General features: G+C 41.7%; 1 protein-coding gene across 1 annotated transcript in view; it reads right to left on the bottom strand.

The window, feature by feature from the left end:
- Positions 1 to 3770: 3770 nt before the first annotated feature.
- Positions 3771 to 27161, bottom strand: part of rnf103 (ring finger protein 103) — a 46420-nt gene continuing 23029 nt past the window's right edge. The window contains exons 3-7 of the mRNA XM_051954066.1: positions 18961 to 19076; positions 16342 to 16764; positions 16107 to 16239; positions 14772 to 14858; positions 3771 to 9968 (exon numbers count right to left, since the gene is read on the bottom strand). Coding sequence (XP_051810026.1) covers positions 8949 to 9968; positions 14772 to 14858; positions 16107 to 16239; positions 16342 to 16764; positions 18961 to 19076 — 1779 coding nt within the window. The 3' untranslated portion in view covers positions 3771 to 8948. The remainder of the gene's footprint in view (positions 9969 to 14771; positions 14859 to 16106; positions 16240 to 16341; positions 16765 to 18960; positions 19077 to 27161) is intronic.

Here is a 27161-nt window from a genome sequence, read left to right on the forward strand (position 1 = left end):
CAACTGCTCACTTCCATGTTTGTAAATCTTTGAAATTAAACATGCGCTTTATAGACAAGTACAGACGTCTCCGTCTCTCTCTCTTTTACAGCTGCAGCGGTGTTGCACTTCTTTCTAAAAACGTGTTCAAACTCGCCATATGAGCGCGTTAAAAACTTCCAGTTCAAAAACGCAGCCTTTCGCTTCCCCGTTTCCATGGTGACTCGTCGACTCGGGGTTCCATTGATGCTGTCTTTTCAGAGTTGCGGTGCACGCGCTTAACTCCGAGTGAAACTGCTCCGAGTTGATTAAACCAACTCATATCAGCCGTTGTGAAACTATCAAGTTTTCTATCTCAGAGTAGATCAACTGAGAGTTGAGGATGAAACTCAGAGTTTGTTAAACCTGCTTCATGAAACAGGCCCCAGCTCTTAACTGTTCTTCCTCAGCGACTTCTGGTGTTGCAACTAAAACAACAGCCGTATTTTGTATTTCGGGTTAAAAAGCTAGAGCAAAAATCCAACAACGTCCTTTTTCCATTTGTTAAATAACACATTTCTAGATTCAGGTTTTAAAAACTGAAAAACACACACAAAAAAGTGATTTATTGTTTTTTTTAGATTTTATTTGAAACGGAAAAACGAATGAGCGAACCACACACGGATTGTGTGTAGATACACTACTCTTAAAAAGTTATTCAACTTTCGAGTGAAATTTATGGAAAATGTAAAAAGTTTCTGATATATCATGAAGGAAGGGCATTTAAATAGAAGCATGCAACAGTGATTTCCTCATCTCAAACTATTTATTGAAACAAAAGCTAACAACAGTGGTGGGTATATCACAATAAAATGTCTCATGACAGTTTGTACAGAACAGCAGCCTTAACCTGAAATCCGATACAATTGTGTCCCACAGTGGCGTGATTGCAGATGAACCCAGGCAACAGCTGACCTCTGTCTCACAATTAACCTGTGAGTGCAGGAAGGTCATCATGGACTTTGTCTACTGTTGTCAGCAGAACCACCTTCAAATGAACGCCAGCAAGACAACGGAGATGGTGATTGATTTCCACAGGAAACCCTCCTACACTCCACCATTGAACATCCAGGGACTTTACATTGAGAGAGTGAGGACCTAGAGTGAGGACTGGTGTTCACCTAAATGACAAACTGGACTGGACAGATCACTCTGACTCTGTATAAGAAGGGTCAGTGCCATTTATACCTGCTGAGGAGACTCACATCATTTGGTGTGAGCAGACCACTGCTGAGGACCTTTATGACACTGTGGTGGCATCGGTGGTCTTCTACGCAGTGGTGTGATGGGGATGTGGGTGCTCTGAGCGTGATAAGAACAGAGTAATAAAAAGATCAGCTCAGTCTGTGGCTGATCCTGGCCTCCATGGAGGTGGTGGAGAGAGGAGGGCTCTGGATAAACTGTCTGCTATCATCACAAACACCTCCCACCGTCTGCATCACACTGTGAACTCCTTAAAAAGCACCTTCAGCAGCAGACTGGTACATCCTAAGTGTAAGAAGGAGCGTTTCCTCAGGTCGTATTTCCCAACATCAGTCAGACTGTATGATGCTGCATTATAAACTGGTCATGGAAACAATCTTCTTTAAAGAAAAACCAAACATCTTTTGTGTATATAATGTTCTCTGCGTTCTGTACTGTCTTTAAACGGTTTTCTCTCATGTGGAGCTGCTGTAACAGTGAACTTTCCCCTCTGTGGGATCAATAAAGTTTATCTTAAGACCATCTATAAAGATAAACACAGAAACTATCATCAACTTATTGCGTTTGTTTACCCGCTACGTAGCAGATGCAAATGTAGTCAAAGCTAAGTAGCTAAGCTAATGCTAACACACTACTGTTAAGAATCAACATCTCTGGTAATTACCGGTCTTCTCAAATGTAGAGGCTGTTGCTTGTGACTAGGCTGAAGACAGGTAGCCACTAACAGATTATTTGTCTCTGGATCACAAACGTTGCTGAATGGCTACGCATGCAGTGACGCACTGACGTTTTACGGTGACATAGGGACGCGGCTTTACTCGGCTCCTTGCCAATGAAAAGCAAACCAGTTCTTAGGAGGAACAAATTTTGAACCAACTGAGCACTAGCATCAAACTAGCATCAAACTAGAACCTGGTTCTTTTTGGTCAAAAGGGGGTATAAGAGGGGTATATAGGAGTTTCCCCTCAAATTCTTCATATAGCACAATTGAGGTCAGGAAGCTGCACTGTGTTTGAGTCCAGGGCGTTGGAGGAGCCATGACATATGAAGGATTTGTCTTTGGAGAGAGGCTTAAGTTTGAGGTCCAGTATTTCTCTGATTAGCCATCTGACAAATAAGGTAGATTATCAAAACACAGCACTGCCAAAATTAGATGTGGAAGATTAAATAAAATGTTAATGAGGTGTTACACTAAGGTAATCTTTGGAATAACTCATGAATTAGTAGCTACATTTACTGACAAAACAAACTAGCATTAGATTCACTGATGATCAAGAAACATTCACATGCAGCCCTGGACTGTGCTCTACTCAGTCATAAAGACAGAGGGTTAGGGTAAACCCAGGAGAAAATAAACACATACTGAGGCATGGACAGAGAGAGAAGACCAACAGCAAACAAGGGAAAGGGGGAAAACAAGAGATGCAGAGAAAAATACTCAAGTACAGCCAGGACCCTGACACTAAGGAGGCCTCTCACCCAGCACAGTCAGCGTGGAGTGTGAACAAGTTTGGATGAGCGCTTTATCCCCGATATTGAGAAAGTCACAAGTAACTACAGTAGAGGTCACTCCATCTGCCCATTGTGAAGAGGCGTGATGTGATTGGCACTGCTCTACTCTTTCTTTATTGTTCCTGTCATCAGTTGAACAAATAATCTATCACATGATGCATATAATAATTCTACCAGTCATCTTTTTTTAAAGTGCAACACAACCTTTATTATGTATTTTTTTTACTGTGCAATAACCACAGTAATCTATTGTAGCATTTAGTTACTGATCATAAATGTTATTCATTGTCGTATGATGCACTAATGTGTATGTTGACGCTGACAAGCACAATGTGAAGCCACATTCTAAGTTTTGATGGATATTTTGATCTCTTTTCTGGCTGTAACCTGTCCGTCACACTGCCCCCCCACCCCCCACCCCACATTAACGTGGTTTCAAAAAAAGTACACTTAAAAATAAATGAGTCGATGTAATTCATTACCTGCACCTATCCATGTTTCTTCTTATTAATTTAAGGCTTTAAAGTCTGTTTGTGCTGTTTTGACCATAAAAAGAAATGTCCTCAGTTAATGAAACACAAGTCATACAAGGTTCTCTCTGCACATGTTGCACTTTCACGCTTCACAAAAATACTAAAATATGTTTTTAGATATTAGTACACACTTATCAAAGCATGTGTAATTTTCTAAATTTCACCTCAGCCAATCCAACACAGAGGATAGGTATGCCTTTTCTTAATTTGCCAGCAACAGCAGGACTACTAGATATACAAGTTTCCTTGTATAGTTTGAAACACTGAGAAAACAACATTGGGTTTAAATGTCAGCAGTAGATAGACACTCTCTGTAGATAGACAATCTCAGTTAATACATGAGATGCACTTTGCTAAATTCATATCCGTAATCTCATTTGTCTCCATTCTTGGTCAAGGCAAGGCTCAGCTGCATGACACACGACAATGAGACCATCTGTTTGGGGTCAGTCATGATACTTTACTGAATAAATGATAAAGGGGAAAATGCAACTCTCACAGCAATGTCTGTAAAATGTTTATTACTGAACAGGTAGTGGACAAGGACGCTGCTGGACTGAATCTGATGAAAGCAGAAATTTAATGAAGAATGATGAGCTAAAAGAGGTGAAAATGTGGTGCAGAGCAGATTATTTCCTCTAGAGTTATCACCTTACCCACTGCTAGTGCAGTTTTAACCACATTTTGTTCTTAGTTGCTGCAGCTGTACTGACAGCTGATCAGTACAGCTGCAGCTCTGATCATGTGTGAGGAACTGTCACTCTGCTACACATTTAAAGAGCCCATATTCTGCACGTGTAGTTTTATGATTGTATTTACATGCTTTTATGTTCCAAAAACATGCTATTTTCTCATACTGCGTATGACAGCAGTAGAGCTGGCCTGATGAAAATGACCCAACATTGTTAATGTATTATAACCACAGATCTCTGAGCATAGGGATGCACCCTGAGCAATGGTGTCCCGTGAGGCAGCTGCTCGTTCTTTGTTTGAGGGGATGCCAAACTAGCTGCCAGGCAGGTATGCAAATGTGTAGTGGAAAAAAAGGTTTGGTTTAGTATTCTGATGAGTCCATTTAGTCCTCAGCATTAGAAATGTAAATCAGACTTGCTGTTGTCTGACCTTAAATTGACTCAATTACACAAACTTACACAGTCATTAGAACTTTCATTTTGTTATATGTTCCTGTTTAACTAGCACATTAATGACCACTATGGGAAATAAATTTAGGTAAAATCTTGATAGATGCACTACTAGTCAAAAGTTTGGACACACCTTCTCATTTAACCCTTTAAGCTTCAGTCATTTCCAGCCGTTTTCAGTACAAAAAAATCGCTAATATTCTATTTTTAAATAAAAAAAAATTACGAAAAATACGGGGAATATTGGACGCGCATCGGGAGGTGCATTTCCTTGAAAACGACCGATTCGTGGATTTTATACCGACTTCAGGACATGTTTTGGACAAAATAGTTTACTGGCTTGTGTTGTCTGGATGTCCAAGGTTGGATTATGGCCGTTTTTTGTGGAATCTTTTTTTCTGTGTGTAATAATGAACCCGGAAATGTGAGTCGCAAATTAGTAGGTGTACCGCCGGTGGTACACTTACGACGCACTGAAGCGTAAAGGGTTAATGTTTTTCTTTATTCTTGTGACTATTTACATTGTAGTTTCACACTGAAGGCATCAAAAGCATGAATGAACACGTGGAATTATTTAGTAATCCATCCATTCTCTATCCACCGCTTTATCCTCACTAGGGTCATGGGGGGTGCTGGAGTCTATCCCAGCTGACTCAGGTGAAGGCAGGGGACACCCTGGACAGGTCACCAGTCTGTCACAGGGCTACATATACAGACACACAATCACACTCACATTCACACCTACGGACAATTTAGAGTAACCAATTAACTTCAGCATGTTTTTGGACTGTGGGAGGAAGCCGGAGTACCCGGAGAAAACCCACGCATGCACAGGGAGAACATGCAAACTCCATGCAGAAAGATCCCAGGCCGGGATTTGAACCGGGGGTCTTCTTGCAGCAAGGCCAAAGTGCTAACCACTACTCCACTACTCCACTGTGCAGCCCTATTTAGTAAAGCAAAACAGGTCAAATAATTCAAAAGATCTTTTAGATTTTAGACTCTTCCAAATAGCCACCTTTTGCTTTGACTACTGCTTTGCACATTCTTGGCATTCTCTCGATGAGCTTCATGAGGTTGTCACAAATGGTTTTCCAACAATGTGGAAGGAGTTCAGAGATGCTGAGCACTTGTTTGCCCTTTTGTCTTCACTCTGCGATCCATCTCACCCCAAAACATCTGGATTGGGTTTAGGTCAGGTGACTGTGGAGACCAGGGGCCTCATTTATAAAACATTGTGTAGGATCCATACTAAAAGTTTCCGTACGCCGAAAATCTGAAATAGGCGTACGCCAAAAAATATTGTGATTTATAAAACTGTGCACAGCTGCATGCAATTTCCCCTTTATAATAACACACCAGCTGGAAGATTGCACAGGTGGATCCACCTCACATTCCGCCCACAACACACCCACATTTTACCATGAATGGTCAATGCAAAGTAACTCATGAATGTATCTGTATATAAATAAGCTGCTGATCCACGGCATTTCACACAGCGCCCCCTGCAGTCTTTTCCCTGCTGTGCATCAGGATGAATGAATCATGTGTTGACCCAGGCCACCCTGACACTAAATTTGTTATGATCATGTTTGATGTACAGATAATTTCTACACTGATTGAATGTACATTTTTTCGGTTCACATAGAGAAATTCATCTTCACTCGGAGCCCTTACAGCAACATGAGTGCAGTCAGTTACGCCGATTACATTTGGGAAACCGGACATCGCTGCAAATTGCCGTTTAATGTTGGCCTGTTCACCCACAGTGTAAGGAAACCTGATGTACTGACTGGTCATGTTTATAATGTCATCCAAAGCAGCTGGCATTATTGCACTGAGGGATGGTTGTGATATCCAGACCTAAAGGACATCATTTAACTGTATATCAGACCCAGATAGGATTTAGACAACAAATGTAACCTCATATATTCTTCATATAAAACACAGACCTGTCGGCCACTTAACGCTGGAAGGAGCCAGAAACCCCCGAGTCGTCAGCTCCAGTGTCTGTACCGGGATGATTTGGGCGGGGGGGGTTGCTCTAAGACGGCCCAGTTCAGCACATAGATCCAAGAGTACTGCTCTAGGGAATCTGAATCGGCTGTCACCCGCTATTTATCCACTTGATCAGCGATTGGACTGATTGTCACAGGCCTTTTCCAAATCAGTAATCAATCAGTGCCGCTCACCGCTCTATATCATTTGAAGATGGAAGTTTGATATATGAACATAGTTCTGCAAATACAGTCGTCGGCCGAATGGCGCACTATATGAACATCTACAACAATGAGGGTTTATGATTATCCGGCTCTACAAGTCTAATATGTGATAACAATAAAGGTTTGAGATCAGTCTGGTTTCAATTCACCACTTCACCCTCCGGCACTGCCGTTCCCTCTGTCTCCAAAATGTGCTTAAGTAAGAATCAAAGTTGGAGCACCGGTGCGCACATTCTCACGCCAAGTTTGTTTTAGAAATCACAACCTTTGCGTAGAAAGTGGCGTACACAACTTTCTAGCCCTGTGTATGCAAGCTTTATAAATGAGGCCCCTGGTTATCCGACACAGCACTCCATCATCTCGTTCTTTGTCACGTAGCCCTTACAGAGCCTGAAGGTGTTTGTGGGCTCATTGTCCTGTTGAAAAATAAATGATGGTCCAGCTAAATGCAAACCAGATGGGATGGCATGTCCCTGCAGGATGCTGTGGTAGCCATCCTGGTTTAGGCCTCCTCCAATTTTGATCCCCAACAGTGTCACCAACAAAGCACCTCTACACCATCACACCTCCTCCTCCTTTCAGAGTGGGAACTATTCATCTAGAGACCATCCGTTTAATTTTTTTGCGTCTCACAAAGACTGAGCGGGTGGAACCATCCATCCATCCTCTATCCACCGCTTTATCCTCACTGGGGTCATGGGGGGTGCTGGAGTCTATCCCAGCTGACTCTGGTGAAGGCAGGGGACACCTTGGACAGGTCACCAGTCTGTCACAGGGCTACATATACAGACACACAATCACACTCACATTCACACCTACGGACAATTTAGAGTAACCAATTAACCTCAGCATGTTTTTGGACTGTGGGAGGAAGCCGGAGTACCCGGAGAAAACCCACGCATGCACAGGGAGAACATGCAAACTCCATGCAGAAAGATCCCAGGAAGGTCAGGGATGTTCTAGCTGCAAGGAGAAAGTGCTAACCACTACTCCACTGTGCAGCTCCAAGTGGAACCAAAGATCTAAAATTTGGAGTCATCAGACCAAAGGACAGATTTCCACTGGTCTAATGTCCATTCCTCGTGTTTCTTGGCCCAAACAAATCTGTTCTGCTTGTTGCTTTTCCTTAGGAATAGTTTCTTAGCAGCTATTTCACCATGAAATCCTGACAGGCACAGTCTCCTCTAAACAGTTGATGTAGAGATGTGTCTGCTACTAGAACTCTGTGGCATTTATCTACGCTCTAATATCTGTCTGTCAGCTGTGGACCAACCTGACTTCTGCACAACACAACCGATGGCCCCAATCCCATTAAGAAGGCAAGAAATTCCACAAATGAACTTTGACCAGGCCCCCCATGTGAAGTGAAAACCATTGTAGGTGACTACCTCATGAAGCTCACTGAGAGAAGCCCAAGGTAAAACATATTTAGAGTTATTTCACAATTGTTTGTTTGCAACATAATTCTGGATATCTTGCTTCGTCGTTTTGATTTCTTCATTAAGAATCTACAATGTAGAAAGTAGGAACAATAAAGATGAAACATTGAATGAGAAGGTGTGACTGGTAGTGTAATAAAAATGAACAATTACATGTCAAATGGAAGATTTTGTGAAAACTGGCTGTTAGTGTGATCATGTCAATACCTTCAGAATCACAGCACAAGAGCTTGCAGTGATACTCTTCCATTAGAATATTATTTCTGTGCTAATACAGATTTCCTGTGATGACCAGTAACAGAGAAACAAGGCTTTTCAGATCCCTACCATTCTTAACAAAATGCTAATTACAACACATAAAGGAATGCTTTTTGTATGTGGTAGGCATACAGGATGGAGCAGACATTGTACATGTGTATTTTTATACAGTTATATTTTGATGCATTTCGCTTGGTCCGTCACTTCTTGTCGTAGTTTTTGGGGGTGGACAGCCTCTACTTTCCTCACAATCCTATAAGCTGCAGTACTCTGCTAGATGAATAAGGCAAAACTATAATTATGTGTTTATTGCACTACATAGTGTACTGTGATTATACATGTGGATAATGTGTGAGTCGTTACCTCTATGCAGAAAGCATTGCAGTAGGCTTTGATAGTTCCATCTTTTTGATGCTCAGCACATTGCCTTCAACAGGAACGGAACAAGCTAATGATTCAAAATAACAGCAGCCTCTATTACGTTTACTTTACACTTATTTTTCTTTTCAATTCCTCCTCAGTCCTAACTTCATTCCAAGCAAATTGTGATGTGAGATATTGTCTAAATGCCCAGTGAGTTTAACAGGAGACACAGAGATCAGAAGAGTACCTTCCTGCTCATCATTCCTGCAGTGTATTTTCACTGAAGCCGCTCTGTGCAGCTCTCTGCTGTTTTTTCTTGTAACTGGGCCATCGACACACTGGGCAGCAGTGTCTGCCTGCTGCCAACCACACCACAATGCACTGCTGATGAAAGGCATGGCCACAGGGCAGACCCATCAGCAGCTCCTCACTCACAAAGTTCTCCAGACACACCACACATTCTGAACACTGAAGCATGTCACAGGGCCACCCCGCCCAGTCACACTGCTGACAGTTCGAGACACACTGTGGTGTGAGGCAGCCATCCTTCAGTGCCTTGTCAGCTGCTGGTGAGCTTCCGTTCCTATGACAGCAACAGAGGGATGATGCAACAGCAGTGCACACATGCTGGCAGCGGCTGGGGTTCATGTTCCTGCACACAGACAGCTGTGTGCTGCTGTCCTCACTGCACAGTGATCTCTTGTGTCGTGTGCTCCTGTGTAAAGGTCTGATGGGACACGAAAGAGGGGAGTCCCTGTTTGCCCTGCACTCTGTATCTGAATGTGAGCAACTGCTCTCCTCATCCAGGTTTCCATCTGATTTGTTCCCACTGTAAAGACTAACAGCTCTGACCCTCCAGGTTGGCAGTGCTTTTATGTAATCTATGTTTACCAGTGGGCGAAGCCACAGATCAGGGAATGCAAAACGCTCAAATAAGAAGTTGGGATCATCCTCCCAGTCTGAATGGTCAGATGGGAACTGCTGTAGTGAAGCAATGGGGTGGAGCAGATAGGACGTGTACCAGTCCCACAAACTGGCCAGCCACTCCAGGTTGGTGGTGCTGTCCTCTAGACTCCTGGCACCACAGCGGCGTTTCTTCTCAAAGTAGTCAACCAGCAGACCATGGGCCAGGTAAGTGGACAGGAAGAGAGCTGGGTGGGATGAGTAGAAGGTCCAGTCGGCTCTCACAAGGCTGGCCAATGTGGTGGTATCAGCATAACGCAGCAGCTTCAAACTGTAACCATACAGAGTGTCCAGATAGGGCAGCTGAAGGAGAGCCTGGAAAGAGTGATCAGTGATTAGTGATTATGTATTATGTATGTATGTATAATTTAGCTCTATACTCAGTCAAATCAGTAATGGGCATTTAGGTTAGTTTGGTACTTTTTCTGCTGAGGTTATTTCAGAGCTACATACAGTGGTGCCTGAAAGTTGGTTATTAGAATATATTATCAGTTTATTTAAAAAGGGACCATGTACAATATTAACCATAAATGTTTCCATTTGATGCATTGAACCAGAGTTAGCTTTAAGCTCATTTCCATCTGCAGCCCCTCAGCAGGTCACAATAAAAACATCACAACATTACAGTGTTACAAAAAAGTGACACACACAAACACACACAAGAAGAACATTGCTAGACTAAAATACATGACAGTGAATCAAACACACACTCTCTTAAAAGCCCACATGTACACACAGTCACACATACATGACAATTAAAAAGACATTAATGGTTGCAGTTCTGATGCTCTTAAGCAGGTTTTTCAGTTTGTTTTTAAAACTGCTGATAGAGCTACAGGTCTTAATGTCATCAGGGCATTCCACTGAGCCGTAGCTTTTACAGAAAAAGATGAACGTCCAAAGAAGAAGCCTCTTGGATGAGAGGTGAAACGTCTTCAAGGAACTTTCTTAAAGTCCAGTGGATTGATTTAAACTACTCTGGATAACCATGACCTGGATGAATGAGAACCTACACAGACATCTGTAACTGGTATCGTTTTGGTAAAACCGTTAGAATACATCATTGGATTTTCAACAGTAATCCTAAAGAGAACCCAATTAAGCAAAAGACGGATCATTTGTTGGATTGGATCATTTATTTATTGAAAAAAATGATCCAACATTACACATCTGTGAGTTTACGATTAATTATTTTGATGTTGACATTAGAGCCTGGAGTTTTCAATCAGTCAGCTGTTAGTGGGCTCTGGTGCATGTAAAGGACAGGGATCTGTCAGAATCTAAGCTTCACAACACATTTGCATGTGGATATTGATGTGTCTGGTCATTTGTGCAGAAAGAACGGGTTCACATACTTTGAAGCTCCCTGGTCTCTTTCTTTTGTTCTATATTAGCCAAGAACCTCATTTCCTTAAGAACAGAGTAGATTCTTTGTGATCTGGATACAATATGGTGCTAGAAACATCTCTCAGGGATTCTTGATCACGGTGATGTAATGTGTCAGTTACAGGAATGAGAACACTGTGGATTTACTACAGTGCACCCAGCCTTTTCTGTTTCTGAAGACGGCATGTGCATTTTTTTTATCCTGCTGGAATCAGGCATGGTCCATGACAGAACAGAGGAGGGTGTATGGATGTAGTCAGTCTGAGCAGTCAGGCCCTTTGTCATCACTCAGGTATTTACACACGTGGACAAAATTGTTGGTACCCCTCAGTTAAAGAAGGAAAAACCCACAATTCTCACTGAAATCACTTGAAACTCACAAAAGTAACAATAAATAAAAATTTATTGAAAATTAAATAATCAAAATCAGCCATCACTTTTGAATTGTTGATTAACATAATTATTTAAAAAAACAAACTAATGAAATAGGGCTGGACAAAAATGATGGTACCCATAACTTAATATTTTGTTGCACAACCTTTTGAGGCAATCACTGCAATTAAACGATTTCTGTATTTGTCAATGAGCGTTCTGCAGCTGTCAACAGGTATTTTGGCCCACTCCTCATGAGCAAACAGCTCCAGTTGTCTCAGGTTTGATGGGTGTCTTCTCCAAATGGCATGTTTCAGCTCCTTCCACATATGTTCAATGGGATTCAGATCTGGGCTCATAGAAGGCCACTTTAGAATAGTCCAACGCTTTTCTCTCAGCCATTCTTGGGTGTTTTTGGCTGTGTGTTTTGGATCGTTGTCCTGTTGGAAGACCCATGACCTGCGACTGAGACCAAGCTTTCTGACACTAGGCAGCACATTTCTCTCCAGAATGCCTTGATAGTCTTCAGATTTCATCGTACCTTGCACACTTTCAAGACACCCTGTGCCAGATGCAGCAAAGCAGCCCCAAAACATTACTGAGCCTCCTCCATGTTTCACCGTAGGGACAGTGTTCTTTTCTTCGTATGCTTGGTTTTTGAGTCTATGAACATAGAGTTGATGTGCCTTACCAAAAAGCTCCAGTTTGGTCTCATCTGTCCAAAGGACATTCTCCCAGAAGCTTTGTGGCTTGTCAACATGCATTTTTGCAAATTCCAGTCTGGCTTTTTTATGAGTTTTTTTCAGCAGTGGTGTCCTCCTTGGTCGTCTCCCATGAAGTCCACTTTGGCTCAAACAACGACGAATGGTGCGATCTGACACTGATGTACCTTGGCCTTGGAGTTCACCTTTAATTTCTTTGGAGGTTGCTCTGGGCTCTTTGGATACAATTCCAACGATCCGTCTCTTCAATTTGTCATCAATTTTCCTCTTGCGGCCACGTCCAGGGAGGTTGGCTACTGTCCCGTGGGTCTTGAACTTCTGAATAATATGAGCCACTGTTGTCACAGGAACTTCAAGCTGTTTAGAGATGGTCTTATAGCCTTTACCTTTAAGATGTTTGTCTATCATTTTTTTCGGATGTCCTGGGACAATTCTCTCCTTCGCTTTCTGTTGTCCATGTTCAGTGTGGTACACACCTTTTCACCAAACAGCAGGGTGACTACTTGTCTCCCTTTAAATAGGCAGACTGACTGATTATGAGTTTGGAAACACCTGTGATGTCAATTAAATGACACACCTGAGTTAATCATGTCACTCTGGTCAAATAGTTTTCAATCTTTTATAGAGGTACCATCATTTTTGTCCAGGCCTGTTTCATTAGTTTGTTTTTTTAAATAATTATGTTAATCAACAATTCAAAAGTAATGGCTGTTTTTGATTATTTAATTTTCAATAAATTTTTATTTATTGTTACTTTTGTGAGTTTCAAGTGATTTCAGTGAGAATTGTGGGTTTTTCCTTCTTTAACTGAGGGGTACCAACAGTTTTGTCCATGTGTGTATGCCCATAGAGCCACCATGCAGTGGAAGCTTCTTCTTTCTCTTACCATTCTTTGCACAGCTAGTGACTCACATAATTGTCATATTCTTCAAACCATTCAGTGATACTTGTCATTCTGGAAGGGACCTCTTCCATCAGGATAAAATGTTTTATCATAGAACAAAGGTTATCACTCCAAGCAGTTTTGTAATGATTTTCAGTGAACCTTCCCTTTTCAGAGAATAGAGCCACCAGACTCCCAGATCATTTGATGAGTGCTGAGGACTGACTAATCTGATAACATCACATTTCCCCATCTCTCTACAACAGTGCCTTTTTGGCAACACTGAACTTTCAAATGTGCATTCATCTTTGTAAGGATACATGCATATACCAATACTATACTACTCTGTAAGTAATCCTTGACAGGTCAGTCCAGTTTTACATCCTCTCATAGCCCTTCACATAGTGAGATACAGACCTGATGACAGACTGTTCTTGCTGACGGCCTGATCACATCCTGCACTGTTATTCTCAGTCACAGAAGGAACAGCTGCTCTTCAGTTTTCAAACATTTTGACAAGAATCATAAAAACTGCTTCTGGCCATGTTTCCTGTGCATGTAGAGCAGCCGTCACTTAAACAATATTTTTATTAAAACACCAGCTAGTGGAGCTGTCTGTGACTGAAGCTCCTGCCATCCGTGTCCCGGCCATGAATCTCTTTCAAACTCATCATATATGCCACAGAGCAAGATGCTGAATGATACAAATAGTTCTGCAGGTCATATTGTTTGCAAATACTATGCTTTATTATGCTTCCAGGCATTGATTTACTTCAACGGCACTGCACAGTACGAGGACTGAAAAAACACAGATTATTGAAGGCAGCCACCGAGTGCAAACAGATCAATATATAAAGTAGGTCAGAATCAATTAAGTGATCGCTCTAATGACAGATTTTTACGATAACTCCTTGACTAATAATACTGTAAAGGTGACCTGTAGAGTATTCTTAGAAACAAACTAAGGTTATGTTGAGTACTGCTCAAAACGTTTCGGGGTAAAAATATTAAAACATAAACAAAGATGTATTGTTTTATTTTTTAAACACGTCGACAGTTTGCACTCACTGCCAAGAATTACTTTTGCCTCTACACATGAGCACATGTATGCATGAATAAGACAAAATGGGAACTACTACAGTCCTTTTAGGCAAGTCTTACCACTTGGCAGCATGATAACATCCCTGTGGAGTTATTTCAGACTAACAAGACCAGACCCTTTTAAATAAACAGGTAGGGAGCCAGAACCACAATTTAAACGCTCACTGGAGCATTAAACCTGGATGTATAGAATCCAAAGTAAAACCAGATCAAAACACTCTTAGAAGTTTGTTCACTTTACCCCAAAATATGTTCGTGTTCCTCCCCACAGCTCAGACCTCTCCTCTAAAAGCAGTCACATGGCACTGGGCTGCTGTTACTGCACTTCAGCCACAAACTAAACAGACAGCTGGCTTTTGGGCAGAGGTGCAGAGCAAGTGGCATTCAGCGGCAATCCTTGGTGTTAAGGACTTCTTCAACAGATGTAGAATAAAAATAGAAACTACTGAGGATTCTAAGAGGTGACCATCTCCCTTACAACACCTGAGAACATGAGCACCGTGTGATTAAAAGCTCCAGGAGGAAAAGTTTAGCTTCAGGGTTTGTTAATAATTAAAACAGTGTAAATTTAACCTTTGAAAGATAATGCCAACATGAGAAGAATTTGAAGGTGTGTTCTGTTGTGAAAATCATGTGTTGAAGGTGTTTTCCTACCAGAACAGGAAGCCAGGACACCAGCAGCACAGAGTTGTAGGTTCCAAGGGTGCGAATGAGAACTACAAATCGTTTCACTGTTGCCCCCTGTCCACAACAGCAAATACATGTTAAAATAAAGGGAGCAGTAACTTCAGGAATAACTGTCTCTGTCTTTTCTCTCCAGCATTTTGCACGAGGTGTTTAATCCTGAAAGTGTCAAGAGTGTGTCATAAAAAAACTCCTGTATTTAATATATAACGAATATCAGTAAAAGCACAAAAATATCATCATCAAAATGTACTGGAAGTAAAATATAGTGCCTGTCCAAAAAACGTCACACACACTCATTTCTGTTGGACCACCTGTAGCTCTGAGAGGCACTCACTCACTGAGGCATCGATCTGATCAGCTTCTGCAACGTCACAGCATTTATTTCTGTCTAGAGGTGCATTCATTTTCTGCCACGATCTTGCATTGTTAATGGGAGAGTCAGTCTTCTCCAGCACATCCCAAAGACTCTCAGTGGGGCTGATCCATGTGTGAAAATGAAGTGTCATGCTCCCTGAATTCATTCACAATGTGAGCCGAATGAATCCTGACATCATCATCTTGGAATATGCTTGTGCCATCAGGGAAGAAAAACTATGGCTGAAAAGTCTGGTATTTTTTAGAACACTTAGTCAGCTGACCTCATTCTTTGGCCACATAACGCTGCTGACCCTAACACTGCCCCCACAGGCTTATATGCTCGGTACCTCTCTCCTGTCATGTGCCGATCACTTTGAAACAGACCACATGACTGACCACGTTTCTCCTCAGAGATGAAGGTTCTCCACCATCCTTCAGGTTTTAATAATGTGTTGGATGATTTGAGTAGTTTCAGAAATCTCCTTAGTGGTTTTCTTTGCTTGCTGCGGGCCAATAATTTCACCCTTCTGAAATGGATTAACATCCTTTCTATGACCACAGAATGTGTCTTCCAAAATGGTTGTTAAACAAATGAGAAGCTCCTCACTGCATCAGCGAGGCTTAAATAAGCTGCTGAAACATTTTCATGGCTGCAGTGATTATCCAATGGTATACTCGTACTTATTTGCTTAGTTAAATCCAGGTGACGATTTATTTTTTTGGACAGGCAGTGTACTTTGTTATGTGGAATAGTTCCTTTTGTTTCATGCTGTTTGTACAGCACACTATACTGTTGTATGTTACCGTTACAAATTACATTTTAATGTCAAAGCTGCTCAGCACAGAACCGAATTTCAACAGAATATTAAATGTTGGGTATTCTGATTCATAAAAATGAACCACGTTCAAGTCCTTTTTGTGTGTAATGGTAATGAAGCAAGTGACCTGTGTAATGAAGAGGTCCATCCAGGCCAGCAAGTTGATGAGGACCAGACTGAGGACAAACAGATCATTGACCTCTGGCTGTACTGAACGCAGGAACGTATCCATGGCCGCTAAGGACAGGAACTCCCCGGTACTATAAGCAGGTGGACAGAGAAAAAGAGGAGGTGAGAACAAGTGGAAAAAGGAGAGGGAAGAAAACAAATGAAAATGGAAGAAAAACATGTTTAATCATCACCTGTCACCGTAACGATAAATGCCTTCAGGCATCTTGAGAATGTAGGCAGGACTCTGTGTCACACCGATGTCAGACAGGCTGCTGAGGTTGTCCCAGTGACGTACATCCACAAAGATGAACTCAATCCTGCCAGTGAACTTGACGGACAGTGAGGAGAAAAAGGTGGGCGGCTGGGACAGACAGGCGAACAGAAACATCTTTACTGGGTAAGTAGGATCAGAGTGCCACTCCTCCATTAGCTGCTCTGACTGACGCAACGTTTTGATTCGATGAGCCACATGTGAGGTCATCCAGCGGAAAATGTGTTCGGTTTCAATGCGACGGCCATTGTATTCCTTCAGCATGACTTTGCCCTTAGACGCTGAAGTCTGAGGAACAGACATGATGAGAGTGGAGCGCTGCCAACCACGTTTGATGCATGACCTGGTGGAAGAACAGAGCAGCACTTTGTGTTACACACAAACAACACTACTGTGCAGTCTGAGGCCTTTACCATTTAAATGTACACGTTTTATAACGGAACAAACTGCAGGAATACCATCCATCAGTGCAAATGTTCACATCAAATGTCCCATAATATTGTGATAACTGCACATTAATATCTAAAGCTGAAACAAGACTGGGACAGGCAGGACAAAAAATAGATGATTTTGGGCAGGAATGTGTTAATATTGACCCACCCATTTTTTCAGCCCGATATTGACATAAATTCTATTCTCAGTCAGTATCGTTATCTTTTTTTTTTGCCTGGATTTAGCAGCGTGCAAGTGATACCATATACACATGGACAAAATTGTTGGTACCCCTCAGTTAAAGAAGGAAAAACCCACAATTCTCACTGAAATCACTTGAAACTCACAAAAGTAACAATAAATAAAAATTTATTGAAAATTAAATAATCAAAAACAGCCATTACTTTTGAATTGTTGATTAACATAATTATTTAAAAAAAACAAACTAATGAAATAGGGCTGGACAAAAATGATGGTACCTCTATAAAAGATTGAAAACTATTTGACCAGAGTGACATGATTAACTCAGGTGTGTCATTTAATTGACATCACAGGTGTTTCCAAACTCATAATCAGTCAGTCTGCCTATTTAAAGGGAGACAAGTAGTCACCCTGCTGTTTGGTGAAAAGGTGTGTACCACACTGAACATGGACAACAGAAAGCGAAGGAGAGAATTGTCCCAGGACATCCGAAAAAAAGTTATAGACAAACATCTTAAAGGTAAAGGCTATAAGACCATCTCTAAACAGCTTGAAGTTCCTGTGACAACAGTGGCTCATATTATTCAGAAGTTCAAGACCCACGGGACAGTAGCCAACCTCCCTGGACGTGGCCGCAAGAGGAAAATTGATGACAAATTGAAGAGACGGATCGTTGGAATTGTATCCAAAGAGCCCAGAGCAACCTCCAAAGAAATTAAAGGTGAACTCCAAGGCCAAGGGACATCAGTGTCAGATCGCACCATTCGTCGTTGTTTGAGCCAAAGTGGACTTCATGGGAGACGACCAAGGAGGACACCACTGCTGAAAAAAACTCATAAAAAAGCCAGACTGGAATTTGCAAAAATGCATGTTGACAAGCCACAAAGCTTCTGGGAGAATGTCCTTTGGACAGATGAGACCAAACTGGAGCTTTTTGGTAAGGCACATCAACTCTATGTTCATAGACTCAAAAACCAAGCATACGAAGAAAAGAACACTGTCCCTACGGTGAAACATGGAGGAGGCTCAGTAATGTTTTGGGGCTGCTTTGCTGCATCTGGCACAGGGTGTCTTGAAAGTGTGCAAGGTACGATGAAATCTGAAGACTATCAAGGCATTCTGGAGAGAAATGTGCTGCCTAGTGTCAGAAAGCTTGGTCTCAGTCGCAGGTCATGGGTCTTCCAACAGGACAACGATCCAAAACACACAGCCAAAAACACCCAAGAATGGCTGAGAGAAAAGCGTTGGACTATTCTAAAGTGGCCTTCTATGAGCCCAGATCTGAATCCCATTGAACATATGTGGAAGGAGCTGAAACATGCCATTTGGAGAAGACACCCATCAAACCTGAGACAACTGGAGCTGTTTGCTCATGAGGAGTGGGCCAAAATACCTGTTGACAGCTGCAGAACGCTCATTGACAAATACAGAAATCGTTTAATTGCAGTGATTGCCTCAAAAGGTTGTGCAACAAAATATTAAGTTATGGGTACCATCATTTTTGTCCAGGCCTATTTCATTAGTTTGTTTTTTTAAATAATTATGTTAATCAACAATTCAAAAGTGATGGCTGATTTTGATTATTTAATTTTCAATAAATTTTTATTTATTGTTACTTTTGTGAGTTTCAAGTGATTTCAGTGAGAATTGTGGGTTTTTCCTTGTTTAACTGAGGGGTACCAACAATTTTGTCCACGTGTGTATATATATATATATATATATAGACTACAAGTGTTCTCATGAAATAAATCTGGCATAAACACAAGTTAGAGGAAGGTCAGTTTGTCAACGTAAATTCCTTTAACTGAAGAACTGAAGAAAGTCCACACAGAACAGACATCACATGTATGGTGGTAGTTACTGATTCACTTTAGTAATCCGTTTAGATAAAGCAAAATCTTCCAACCTGTAGTCATTAGAACAGTTGAAGGTCCCAGTTCTGATCCCAAACTGAGACACTTTTTGCACCATCTTCCCCCAGTTGGACTGACTGAGCAGGGCTTCCCGGTCCTGGGCAATGACCTGCAGGCAAATACAGGCAAATACAGGGACACTAGAGTCACACATAATCTGTCCAGGGACACAAAACAGCTGAGGATCTGAAAACCCAGTCAAGTATTTTTATTAATGGTGGCAATGTCACAACAAAATCTAAAAATCCTCGGTGGCAGCACAGCGTTTGCCTGGTGTGGTTTTACTTCCACTGCTTTGAATGCCCACAGGTCAGAGCTCTGTGGAACTGTTCAGCTGAGGGATGTTCAGAGAGGACACAAACTTGAAGACTGATTCATAACCAAAAAACAACACCTGGGTGGGTTATTGTGTTTCCATGTCATCTGTTGTGTTTCAGTGACATAAGTAGGGATGGATATAGGTAAGCTGTTAATGTATCATTTATCAGTACCATTGTCCTTATTTAGTGTTTTTAAGAGCAGATTTCACATTGCTTTATTTTCTCATACATAAATGACTGTTCTTGGGTAGTACTCTGTAATAACTAACAAATGACATTACAGGCATTAATCCTGTGGTGATGGGATCATCAGAGCCTGTCAGACTTTATTCACAGAATAAAACTGTCTGCAGTGTGTTTCCTTAGACTCTCCAGCATCAGAATTAAACGCTTCACCTTGAACAGATATTAAATAAATGTCAGCACTGTGTGTTGATAAGAGCTCTTCACCCGATTATAAAATAACGCGGTACTTTTTCTTTGACAGTATTGGTACTGTACTGTTTCTGCCACTAACACCAACACCAGCAGTCAAACACTTCTCTCAGTTCAATTCAGTTCCATTTATATAGCACCAATTATAGATCTAATTGTCTCAAGATGCTTTTCAGAACCCATATTCCTGAACCTTTAGAGCCAGCCCTAAGGTGACAGTGGCAAGGAAAACATCCTTTTAACGGGGAAAAAACCTTAAACAGAACCTGGCTCTTTATGTAGGGGAACTCATCTACCTGCTGGAAGGAGGATAGAGAGGGACAGAAAAGGTAGAGGAAGAGGTAGAGGAAGAGGTAGAGGAAGAGTGGGAAGGATGGGAGAACAGGAGGGTGGGGAACAGGGAACATAAAACACACAGTTCAATAAATGCATGATAAGCTAGATGATAGTAAAGTGAAAGTGATGCAGAGCAGACTGGTGGAAATGAGCAGCTGGAAGCAGAGGGCTGGAGGAAGGTCAGCAGCAGCATCCCACAGTGGACATGATGGAGACTGGACCAGCTGGTGGAACATCAACCACAGATCTGAAGCATCCAGCTCTGGGACCAGGGACACTCTGTGTGATGACTTTCTGCTGAATGTTTCAGAAGACTGATTGTGTTTTTGTTCTTGCATACTTGTGGTCTAATCACATTTCCTCCTCCATTATCTGTTTGTGTGCTGCATGGAGCTGCGACTGAGTGACGGAGCTACTCCACTCTTCACACACAAGGTGTTCTACAACAACGGTTTTTCAATTCAATTCAATTTTATTTATATAGCGTCAATTACAGTCAAATCGCCTCAAGACGCTTTACAGAACCCATATGCCTGACCCCCAGAGCAGCCCAAAGGAGACAGTGGCAGGAAAACACCCTTTGAACAGGGAAGAAACCTCGAGCAGAACCCGGCTCTATATAGGGGGGACCCATCTGCCTGCTGGCCGGGCGGTTTTGGATTTGGAAAGCAAAGATACATGTTCTATCATCACCTTATAGTGAGGAGACAGAATGTGCAACAACGTTCTCACTTTCAAAAGTAACATTGAGCAGGACTGTTAATGTCAGTCCTTTAATCTTAATCTAAGATTTTGCCCCAGGGCTCGTTTAGTACTGGGGCTTCCTAGATCTGAGAGTAGTCTAGTGTTTAACTCTGTTTGTTTCTGGCCTGTTCACAAAACTTCTATTTTAATACAGCCAAATTCCTAAAAAAAGTTTTGTACATTTACACATTTTTCTGTCTCTATTGTCAGATAACAGAAGTCATATGAAAAAGTGACAGAAATGCATCTAATTAGGACTACATGTCAGCCAGCGCTTAACTTCAGAGCCATTTCCAGCTGCTCTTCACTACTAAAATACTAAAATCATAACTCCAACCTTTTCCATGCATCAGTTAAAACAATGGCTGTGTGAATTCTTTCATATTTCCATACAGAATGACTATGTAGAGGGAAAGTCCTGGTCTCACACAGTCATTCATATCTGTGTGAGCTATTTTGCTGTGTTGTCAATCCCAGATGCAGCACAAATCTAATTTCTGAGCTGAGCATGGTCAGCAGCAGCTCGGCTTGCATTGGAGCTACAGACCTGAAACCAGGTGTTTGGGGTTGAATAACTGAGAAAAACAAGCACACACACATTCTGGGAACATGTGACACTTTCACAAATTTGCTAGAAAAGAGCTCGATATGTGACCTTTAAGATAGAAACAACTTTAAAATGTTCTTCTCATGCAGTCACAAAAACCAGTGAAACCATTGAACCTCACTGACAGTGGCTCTCATAGACCAACAGCTCCCTCTGCTGCATGGGAGCAGTTCATTAAAATCAGCAGCCTCCAACCCGGTCTCACGGGGATTCGTGAAACTGTCACGTAAGTTTTAGTTTCGGTTTCGTGCGCACCAACACGATTTCGTCATGTTTTTCGTGCCGCTCACCACGAAATGTTTTTCGCTGTGGTAATCACATCTGAAAGTGGTTTATACCGGCGGATTCATGACGATCTAAGCTGTCCATCGGCGTATACTGCTTGTGTGATCACGTTTGCGGACGCCGGCCGCCGGCCGCCGGACATTCTTGAAATTCCTATGCAAATTGGTAAGTGTACCACCGGCTTATGGTTAGCTTATGGTTAGGTTATGGTTAGGTTATGGTTAGGTTATGGTTAGGTTATGGTTAGGGTTATGTTTAGGGACGATGTCATGCAAAATATAGCGTTGGATTCGCCACGGTTTTACATTAAAAATATAATATACACATTCTTTTGAAATACGTTCTGAGTGGCACGAAAAGTCCGCCGTTTAAAATACATTGGTGTGCATTTCGTGGTGAGCGGCACGAAAAACATGACGAAATCGTGTTGGTGCACACGAAACCGAAACTAAAACTTACGTGACAGTTTCACGAATCCTCGTGAGATCGGGCTGCAGCCTCACAAATCAACAATTAAGAACAGCCAAAACTGCAGCGCACACTGTGCTTCCTAGAGTTCAGGCAGAGTTTAATATCAGCTGTTATGAGGAGACTGCTGCAAAAAGCACTGCTGAGGGAGAGCAATGAGAACGCGAGTGGAGAAACTGAAGATATGGTCATTAAATCAATGGAAAATGTACATTGGTCTACTTTTAGATTTTTGGTTAGAGCTGCTGGGGCTTTGAGAGATACACAAAACAAAAGGTGTACAGACTATGTGCATGTGTGAATCCCACTGTGAAGGACACAGAAGGAGCTCATGATGCTGTTGGAGGCATTCTGAAGTCAAGGTAACACCAGTTTGGCTACAACATTGTTCAGTGACACACCATCCCTTTCTGGTAGAAGTTCAGTGGGATCATGGTTTGGTTTTCAACATGACAAAAACAGGCCTCCAGATTTTCAAAGGGTCATCTGATTTACAGTAAAACTAGATACTTTGGGATGAGAAAAGTGAAGGAAAAGCAGTCAGCAAGTGTTCATCATATATGGGGATTCTTTCAAGGCTTTTGGAAACGCTAACTCCAGGTGATGTTGGCTGAAAGAATGAATGTGTAAAACTGTTAAAACAGATGAAGAATAAGAACCTTAAAGGCTATGTATGCAACACTATAAAACACTAGATGTCAGAAGAACATCAGCCCCTCAGACCAAAGAGAGACACCTGCCACACCGTCACATTTTATACACATCCAGAAACAGTTATGTGCATGAGAACGAACAGAAAGTAATAGAGCCACAGCTGTTAGCTCACACCAGCACTGGAAAATACAATAAATGTCTGAGCAAGTTCTCAACTTCAGTTCCGTTATTCTACTGTAGTACAGACAGACAGACAGACAGACAGACTACATGAGAACAGAGAAGAAGAAGAGAACCTTCAAACAGCAGCACAAACTCTGGCACTGAGCTTAAAAGAAACAAGTGCACAGAAGTGAAGTTTTTTTTTTAATTCCTTGGACTTTAGGCGCTGAACACTCAGTTTACACTGAAGCTTTCCCAGTGCTATGAGGGAGGTCACTGCCAGTCTGTTTAGAAGTGTAGAAAGGGACCATAGTTTCAAACATGACACACACATAACATCCTTATCTGCTAAGGATGGTCTGCTAGCGGTTTCCTGCTAGATTAATGCTATAATGATGATCACAATCTTGCATAATGCAACTTTAGCTTTACCTGTAACAAAAGCCAGCACAGCTCATGTTTATGTAGAGCGATCTGGAAGCAAACCCAACCAAACACCCTCCTCCTCCTGTACACTGAATTTCTGCAAAACCACCTTTAGCCTCCAGAGACTGAGTCCCCTGACAACATACAGTGGTGGAGACAAGCTTTCAGACACCCCATGATTTGTGAAGTATTGCATTAATAATCACTCTCAGGTCTTCAAGTGCAAGTTCTTTTAGTACAGTCACAGCCAAAATACTAAACAAATCCTAAAAAAGCCATTAAAAACTGAAAACTGATTCATTAAATAAAAATACATAAGACATTTTGAGCAATGGGTCATTTTGTGACCAGTGATCCTCTAATGAAGGTTGTACTTTTCTGGAATAAAATAATTTATTAAGCAAGTTCAAGACATACAGTGCAACTGGGATGCAGTCAACATTTTTCTTTCATCCCCCTACAAAACATTTAAAAACTAAAAAACTGTTTAACTTCTCTATAAATAACCCTTACAGACCAACAAACAGACCTCTTAGTTTCAAGACACAAATCAAGTGGAAGAGTGGACAACTACCAAAGACAAATACAATAACTGAATAAATAAATAAAAGTACTAGGGCTGCAACAACGAACCGATAAAATCAACAATCGATTACTAAAAGCGATTCGCTGTGTCGTGGAGCGAGTTAACAGAGCGAGGCGGAGGCAGAGCAGAGGAGGTATGTTCAAAGGAAGACTAAATTCAACACATGAAACATGACCGGCACGGAGAAAACAGTTTGACAAAACAAAATTAATAACAGTGATAGTGTGTGTGTGACTGAGAGATGCTTTTATTTCACTTTAATCAGCTTAAGCAGGGTTTGGATATGCATTATAAATAAATGTAACCTACACACAGGGGTGGTAATAATTCAAAGATTGAGCCTCAAGTTTTAATTTTCTGACATCAGAGTGAAGACACTGGTCTGTGTTGGACTGAGGCAGGATGAACTACATTGACAGGCTTCATGATAGAAAGACATCATGTCCACCACAGCAAGCAGCTGACTGAGAGCATCCTCAGCATGACGTCACTGACATGAGGCCTCTGATGATGGTTGAAGATGAAGGCTTCACTACAATGATCTGTCAGTCCAAATCTTCTATTTCTGAATAAAGAGGCAGATATTAAAAATGTCTTTTTATCCGATTCATCGATTAAGCGGAAAAATAATCGACCGATTAATCGATTATTAAAATAATCGTTAGTTGCAGCCCTAAAAAGTACATTTGAGAGTAGTATCTAAATAAATAAATACATACGGAATTAAAACAGTACAAAATGACAAGACATAAAAATAAATAAAAATAGAAACATTAGCAGGAATGAATGTTATGTGTAGTGCAGAGGAAAAACAGAACAACCTGTAAAAGAAACAGAATCAGTCACACACAGCACTGAACTTGTTCTACAAAAGGAAAAGACAACAGCTGCTCACATCCAAGCCACCACCTCATGAGGAATCTGCACCTTGGAAGGACAGTCAGTACCTGAAGTTTGGTGTTTAGTCACAGGGAGGAGGAAGCAGCCAGGCGGTCAGACAGGCATGACGGGAAAGGATCAGTATTGGCAGGCGATGTATATTCTATATGTCTATATATATGTATGATAATATCTCATCAGATGAAAGTTTCTCAAAATACTGACGCTGAGGGCTCCACTGAGTGTAAAACCACCCTTTAAGAGCATCTTTTAATGAGTGAATGCAATTTTCTCCAACTTAAGGAGATATAAGACCTCATGCAGGTATGCTTTGAAGGAGGGGTGTTGTGAAGATTTCCATAAGAGAAGGATTCTCCTAAAGAGGCTAAGGCAACAACTTTGTCCTGAGTGGTCAAGACTGTCAGGTGGCCTACCGCAGATGGCTTTATGGGGGGTGGATTGATGTTAAAACCTAGAAGGACTGCCAGAAATAAACTAATTTAGAACAACACCAGAACATTCCGAGTAAGAGTGGAACAAGCAGATCAGAAAACCGCTTGAAAAACTCCACCGGCTGCCCATCTGGGTCCAGTGATTGCCACTCTTCATTGAGCATTAGGGGAGACTTTCGGTCATTTTAATTTATCAAAGAAGTCCTGCAATTGACTTTCATCGTTAGGGGACTTGGAGGTATACAATTTAGAATAAAATGACCTAAAGATGTCATCTTGTTCGGACCAGAGGTTGGAGAAACTGACTCGTCTCGTGTCTGGCTGATCTGGTTGGAAGTCAATCTGGTTCTTTAGCTGGTGGGCCACAAGAGGACTCACCTTGTAAAAGGCTACATAAAAGAACATTCCAGGCCTAGAGTGTCACCATATTGTCCTTTATGTCCAAACATAACCAAAGGGATTGTGCATTTGTCAAAGTCATACTCTGGCCGTGCCAGTATGGCTTGATGAAAGACCAGTTAGTCAGCATGGCTAGTGTGGCTAGTGTTCAGGCTCCGAGCAAGCTAGCAGTGCAGCTAATTGGGTCTCAGGGTGTTGGCAGTTTCCTGCAAACCTGTCAGCCTGCAAGTGGGCTGGGAAGAGCAGGGCTGGCCTAAGAGCGAGATTGCCCTATATTTAACGCATTCCTCAGCAACCTCCGGAGTGTAGTCTTTAAAAACATGGACTGGGTTTCCCATATAATCTGTGTGCATTGTGTGCTGATCTTTTTATTCAAACTGTTTTTCTATTTGCTGCTGTTACACTGTAAATTTCCCCACTGCGGGAACGGTAAAGGTGTTATCTATCTATGCATCTATTTATCCATCCATCCATCCATCATCCATCCGGTCCTGGGTATGGGACTGATGAAGATAGATGATTACCGGCCAGGGCCGTGACCCAGGTTGTGGTTTAGAAATGTGTGCACACAGTCGAGGTCTGGGGGAGACTGAAGGGTCACATCACTGAACAATTCCACTAGGACAGTGTGTCTCAAATAGTGGGGCGCGCCCCCCTTGGGGGGTGTTGAGGCATGTCAAGGGAGACGTGGGCGACTCTGAGGAAAAGGTCTGTCTGCATGGAACCAATTAGCTGAACTACTGCTTTAACGTCAGGATGTGTCTCGTGGCATACAACAGTACTGCAATTGCGCTGACCGTTTGGATTTGGAAGTACAGACTCCTGAGAACGGGAGAACGCATCGGTAGCGTGCAGTTGGAACACTAGAGTACTTGATAACGTCATGTACTCGGCTCATCTGCTCCAATTATTTTTTACCAGCAATGACAAACATACAGCCCACGGGCCAAAACCGGCCTGGCAGACGGTCCATTTCGGCCTGCGGGAGGACTTTACAAAGAATAAAAATTACAGTGACATTAACTGTAAATTGTAAATTTTTAAAACTGTACACTTAAAATAATTTCCTGACAAGTTGTTTTGATCATGAAGTAAAATATTAGACTGTTCAGTTCCAGATACCTGTGACTGAATGTTCTGTGTTTTCATAGATAAACTGTGATCTGGCAGTTAAAATGCATGAGTCAGTGATGAACTGAGGCTTAATAGGTTACTGCTGAAGTTCAACTTGTTTTCCATTAGAATTTTCAGGGTTATAATGTTTTGTAAAAAAAAAAAAAAAGAAGAGTTCATTAAATGTGAACATTTTCAGAATTTACTGTTTTTGAACTAAAACAAAGGGGAAAAGTTGGAGTTGTGGTTATTCATAGGTCATTATGCTGTGATTTTATTGGTGGGGGTCAGTGGAGATCAGATTGGTCCGAATGTGGTCCCTGGACTA

The sequence above is a fragment of the Acanthochromis polyacanthus genome, chromosome 10 (assembly GCF_021347895.1).
Source record: "Acanthochromis polyacanthus isolate Apoly-LR-REF ecotype Palm Island chromosome 10, KAUST_Apoly_ChrSc, whole genome shotgun sequence".
Taxonomy (NCBI): Eukaryota; Metazoa; Chordata; class Actinopteri; family Pomacentridae; genus Acanthochromis; species Acanthochromis polyacanthus.